At 46.6% G+C, this 6,255-nt stretch overlaps 1 protein-coding gene across 4 annotated transcripts in view; it reads left to right on the top strand.

Annotated features, from left to right (window-relative positions):
* The first annotated feature begins 5,086 nt into the window (after positions 1-5,086).
* Positions 5,087-6,255, top strand: part of USP10 (ubiquitin specific peptidase 10) — a 67,688-nt gene continuing 66,519 nt past the window's right edge. For 2 of the 4 annotated variants that reach the window (XM_064273722.1, XM_064273725.1), the window contains exon 1: positions 5,124-5,207. Coding sequence is in view for 1 of the 4 variants with exons in the window: in XM_064273724.1 (XP_064129794.1) it covers positions 5,187-5,207 (21 nt within the window). In the remaining 3 variants the exon portion in view is untranslated. Of the gene's footprint in view, positions 5,208-6,255 lie in introns of all 4 variants that reach the window. The other 2 variants (XM_064273724.1, XM_064273723.1) reach the window with 2 other exon arrangements.

Below are 6,255 nucleotides of genomic sequence, written 5' to 3'. Positions count from 1 at the left end.
TTCTGTTCAAACGACTGGCTCTTGATCCACGTACAGATTCCTCATGAGCATAATTAAGTGTTCTGGAATTCTCATTCTCTGCAATATTATTCATAATTTGTTATGATCCACACATTCGAAAGCTTTAGCACAGTCAATAAAACACAGGTACCCTTTGGAACCAATTCAAAGGCATCAATTCTTCTTCAGTCTTCCTTATTCATTGTCCAGCTTTCACATGTCTATGAGGCAATTGAAAGCACCATGGCTTGAAGCACTTACTGATGAAAGTCAAAGACCACAGCCTTCAGTATGGATTATACCTCAACATAAAGAAAACAAAAGGTAAACATCTTTCTGGTATTCTCTGCTTTCAGCTGGGATCCATCTGACATCAACAATGATATCCCTGGTTCCAAGTCCTCTTTAAATCTGGCTTGAATTTCTGGCAGTTCCCTGTAGGTATACTGCTGCAGCCACTTTTGAATGATCTTCAGCAAAATTTTGCTTTCATGTGATACTAATGGTATTGTACGATAATTTCTGCTTTTGGTTGGATCACCTTTCTTAGGAATAGGCATAAATATAGTTCTCTTCCAGTCAGTCAGCCAGGCAGCTGTCTTCCAAATTTCTTGGCATAGACGATCGAGCACTCCCAGCACTGCATCCGTTTGCTGAAGCATCTCAATTGGTATTGCGTCAATTCTCCGGAACCTTGTTTTTCGCCAGTGCCTTCAGAGCAGCTTGGACTTCTTCTTTCAGTACCGTTGGTTCCTGATCAAATGGTTGAACGTTGACCAGTTCTTTTTGGTATAGTGACCCTGTGTATTTCTTCCATCTTCTTTTGATGCTTCCTGTGTCATTTAATACTTCTCCCATTACAGATGAGGAGATTGAGGTCCAAGTTCACACAGCTAGTGGCACTCCTCTATCCTATCAGAGTTCTAGAGAAGGATTTTCCAGGACAGGCCTAATTGAAATACTCTGCCCTTTGGGCCTATGAATTAATTCCTGTTTGTCAGTAAGACAGTGTATCAATTAGGTTAGGTGGGGGATATGGACCCCCCTCCCCCCCAGCTAGTTCAAATGCTCCTTTCTTGGGAAACTTACAGCCTCCCTGGGTAATAATAGAAATTCCTTTATTATTTGTTGAATGATAGTTAAAAAGCACCAGGCACTGTACAGCATGTGCTAGAACCATTACTTCATTTCCTCCTGGCAACATGCTTGCAACGTAGGTGCTACTATTCTGTGTGCTAGTCTCCAAAAATGTACTTACTGCCTTGTACCAACGACAATGTATTATCTTAAAGTTCTGTAGGTCAGAAGTTTTACCAAGCTAACATCAGGGTGTTGGCAGGGCTGGTTGCTTCTGGGGACTCCAGAGTAGAATCCATTTCCTTGCCTTTTCCAGCTTCTAGAGGCCACCTGCATTCCTTGGCTCCATGTCCCCTACCTTCATCTTTAAAGACAGCAGTTGCGTCTTCAAATCTCTCTCTCTGGTCTCTGCTTCAGTCCTCACATCTCCTTGTCTGACTCTCCTGCTGCCCTCTTTCCCTTATAAAGACCTTGTGATCACTTCAGACCCACCTGGATAATCCAGGACAATCTCCCATCTCAAGATCCTTAATTTAATTACATCTGCAAAGTCTCTTTTGCCATGTAAGGTAACGTATTCATAAATTCTGGGGATTAGGACAAAGACAGCTTTGGGGAGGGGGCATTATTCTGCCTACCACGTCTTCCTAATGCAAAAGATTTACAGGAAGATAAAGTAACTTGCTGAAGTTCACAGGACCAGTGAGTGGGGGAGCCAGGTTTTGAATTCAGGCCTGTCTTTTAAAAAAATTTTATTGTGGCTTTAGATGGAAGTTTACAGCAGAGATTAGTTTCTCATTTAAAAATGTATACACAGTTTGTTTTGTTACATTGGTTGCAATCCTTACAATGTGTCAGCGCTCTCCCCCTTTCTCTTTACACCCGGGGTTCCCCATGTCCATTTGTCCAGTTTTCCTGTCCCTTGCTGCCTTCTCATGTTAACATTTTTCCATATTTGCTTTCTCTCTCTCAATGTGTATTTATGTGTGTACATACAATTTTATTTTTTACTGAACCATTAAAAAGTAATCTGCAGGCAAATTATGACACATTCACCCCTAAATCCTCCGCATGCATCTCCTAACAGTAAGGATATTCTCTTACATAAAAACAGTATCATTATTACACTATGAAAATGACTAATAATTCCCTAAAATCACATATATTCAATACGTATTCAGATTCTTCAAGTGTCAGTGCTCTGACAGGGATCACAATAGAGGGTCCCTGACAGAGCTGGACAAAAATGTGAAACAAAATTCTAACTCACAAAAAAAGACCAGACTTACTGGTATGACAGAGACTGCAGATACCCCAAGAGTACGGCCCCCGGATGCCCTTTTAAACCATTACTAAAGTCACTCCTTAGGCAGGTCCATAAAGCCAAATGAGAGTAAATGGGCATACCAGCCCAGGGGCAAGGACGAGAAGGCAGGAGGGGACAGCAAAACTAGTAATGGGGAACCCAAGGTCAACAAGCTGAGAGTATTGACACATCGTAGTGTTGGCAACCAATGTCACAAAACAGTGTGTATATTAACTGCTTAACGAGAAAATATTTTGCTCTGTAAACCTTCATCTAAAGCACAATGAAAAAATTTTTTTCAAGTGTCAAAAAATATTTACTAAGCTAAAAAAAAAAAGCAACAACAGCAAAAAACAATGCAGTTGAAGTTCACACATTGTATTTGGTTATGTCTTTTTAGCTTTTCTAGTCTAGAACTGGAAACCCTGGTGGCGTAGTGGTTAAGTGCTATGGCTGCTAACCAAAATGTCGGCAGTTCAAATCTACCAGGTGCTCCTTGGAAACTCTATGGGGCAGTTCTACTCTGCCCTATAGGGTCACTATGAGTCGAAATTGACTCGATGGCAGTGGGTTTGGCTTTTTGGTATTCTAAAACTATCTCCTTCTCCCACACAGTTTTTTTTTTTTTTCACTACACCCCATTTTCGAAGAGACCAGGCCTGCTGTCTTATGGAACATGGGAATGGATCCCATTGTTGACCTCTGCTTCTTTGCACAGGGTCTAGCAAAGTAATAGGCTCTCTGTCCATGTTTGCTAAGCAAGTGAAACCTATAATGGTTATGAATAATAATCACAGTAGCTGCTTTTTCTTGCAGGCTCACTTGGCCATTGGGCTTGTTGTTGTTAGGTGCTGTGGATTTAATTTTGATTCACAGCAACCTAGTAGGACTGCCCCATAGAGTTTTTTTTTTTAACATTTTATTGTAGTTTGGGTGAATGTTTACCAAGCAAATTAGTTTTCCATTTAACAGTTTATACACATTTTGTTTTGTGAAATTAGTTGCAATCCCCTCAATGTGACAGCACTTCCTTCCTGGGTTCTCCGTTTCCATTTGCCTATCTTTTCTGCCCCTTTCTGCCATCTGAACTTTGTTTTTGCCAAATGCTGCCCTTTCAGTCTCCTATGGTTGATTGACCTGAGCAGCGCGTTCCTCAAAGTTGTTACTGTTCACTTTGTAGGCCTGTCTATTGTTTGGCTGAAAGGTGGTCTCCAGGAGTGGGTTCAGTTCCAGTTTGGAAGGATGTCTAAGGGCTATAGTCTCAGGGGTTCCACCAATCTCTATGAGACCAGTAAGTTTGGTCTTTTTTATGAATTTGAATTTTGTTTTACATTTTTCTCCCGCTGTGTCCAGGACCTTTTGTTGTGATCCTGATCAGAGCGATTGGTAGTGGTAGTCAGGTACTACCTAGTTCTTCGGATCTCAGGCTACTGGAGCCAACAGTTTGTGTGGTCCATTATTCCTTTGGGTTAATTGTTTCTTTGAGTCTTGGATTTTCTTGACTCTTCTTTCCTCCGGATGGGAAGAGACCAATAGTTGTATCTTAGGTGGCTGCTGGAAAGCTCTTAAGACCCCAGTTGCTTGCTACTCACCAAAGCAGTATGTAGAATATTGTCTTTATGGGCTGTGTTATGCTGATTGACCTAGATGTCCCCCAGACCCAGAGTTTTCTAGGCTGTAATTTAATCTTTAGGGGAGTATATCACCAGGTCTTTTTCCCACAGGGCAGTTCTAACTGCCAACTTTCAATTAGCTGCCGAATGCTTAACCATTGGGCCACCAGGGCTCCTTGGCCTTTGGGTTTATGTACACTTATTAAGTTGATCCTTACAGAAATCTTAGGAGTTAAGAAGACTTAGTTTCATTCACAGGTGAGGAAGCCAAGGCTTAGGAGAGTGAAGAAAATTGCCTGAATTCAGACAGCTAGTCAGGGGACTAACCACATCACAGCTGCACTGGCTGGTAAACTGTGGGTTCAGGTAGGGGAGCTTACAAACTGTTTCTTAAATAAATGAGTGAACAAAACAACCCCAAAGCCAGTCAGTCTGTATATATGTAATGTACATAAATGTATGCAATAAAAGAAAAAACAGGGAACATTTATTGAGTGGTTTCTATTTGGCACGCCCCATGCTAAGCGCTTTTTGGTGTATGACATTCTTTATTCTCCAATGCCTAGCAAAAGATGTGGCGCTGAGTAGGCGCACAAGCAATATTAGTGCAACGTATGGATGAACGAATAAATGAATGGATGGACTGGAATGTGATCTCCATAAATCAGGTTGTTCCTCGAGGAATTTCAGCGATCACTTCGGAGAGCCCGGCCTAGGAAAAGAGACGCTGGGGGCTCACGGGGTCAGGCCGGGGTTCTGGGCCACGATGTCCCGAGTCCCGCCGTCAGGCACCCTGGCGGCCTCCCAGCAGGTGAGCAGCGTGGGGCCTGCCTGTCGCTTCGGCGTTGTCACCCTCATCTGCCTCCCTTTTCCCGTTTCCGCACGCAACAAAGCCCTAGCTGCCTCCTCCCGGCCGCGGCCGAGCCAGCCTCCGCCGAAGGACGCCGGCTCAGAGTCCAATTCCCTGGCCTCACCGCGGCCAGAAGGTGGGCCCGGTTGGCGCACGCCCACCTGTCGGCCGCGCAGGCGCACTGCGCGCCCGCGCCGGGCCTCCCTGCCCGCGGCGCGGCGGCCAGTGCGCAGGCGCGGCGACCGATGTGAGTGTGTATGTGCGGGCGACAAGATGGCGGCGGCGGGGGAAGCAGCGTGAGAAGTCCGGAGGCGCGCCGAGTCCATTGAAACGGGCCGCCATGGCCCTCCACAGCCCGCAGGTACCCACCGGCCTGCGCGTCGGCGGGAAGGGACCTGGGTGCTCGGCGGAGAGGGCGCCGCGCGGGCGGGCGGGCGGGCAAGCGGGCGCACCCTGCCCCGGGAGCGAGCGTGTGGAGTGGGGGAGGGCGCCGGGACATGCTGCCCGGGACTAGGCCCCGAGCCTTCGCGCTCCCGCCGCCGCGGCCGCGGCCTCCCCCCGCAGCCCGCCCGCGCCCCCAGGCTCCGGCCCGGGAGAGGGGCGCAGGGGCCCGGCCGCTCGGAGGGCGTAGGGCGCCGAAGGGGTTAATCTCTGGGCCCGGGCCACGGCGGGAACTGGGGTGTGGAAGGGGCCCCTCTTCGCCGAGTCAGCACGGCCTCCGGGGGAGGGGCAGCCAGAGGGCCTCCAGGGCCCCCTGGAAAGACTGAGCCGTCAAGACAGCTCCATGTTGCTCCCTTTGCCCGAAACGAGCTATGAGGATTTGGGGGTAACTCTTTTCCCCCCATTCCCCAAAAGGTGGCTTTCCTCAGCTCTTTTGACGACGGGAGGTTGCAGGTTTTCGGGTTGTAAGATCCAGACACTGGGGAGCAGCTTTAGGTTACTGTTCCAAAGAAAACTCGAAATAAGTCGCAAGGACCATAGTTTAACTTGGATTTGAGTGACATCTTTGCACGAATCCATTTCAGCCAAGCTGACACTAACGTCTAAAACAACCTGGCAGAAAAGTATCCAAAGTTGAGGAGCCGTTTAAAATAATACCATAGTGGAAAGAAAGAGTAAAAAGAACCTTTCGCTTTTGGCGAGGGTGTAGAGTTGAGCTCTTATTTCCCTCCCTACCCCACCCCACCCCGAAATTATAATTACTCTGGATAAAAATCGACGTGTGGCGTTATTTTCCAAGCATGTTTTAGACCGCTGATTTGTTGCGATCAAACCTCTAGAAATTATGGGACACTTTTATACAGTCTCAATATGCTTTTGTATTAAACATGGAAAAATGAAACAAAGTAGCTGTTGGCTTTTGTTGCCGTTTTGGAAATGAAGTCGATCTGGAATAGACATCTTTTAAG

Source organism: Loxodonta africana, chromosome 21 (assembly GCF_030014295.1).
Source record: "Loxodonta africana isolate mLoxAfr1 chromosome 21, mLoxAfr1.hap2, whole genome shotgun sequence".
Lineage (NCBI taxonomy): Eukaryota > Metazoa > Chordata > Mammalia > Proboscidea > Elephantidae > Loxodonta > Loxodonta africana.
This window is presented reverse-complemented; position numbering and strand designations above follow the sequence as displayed.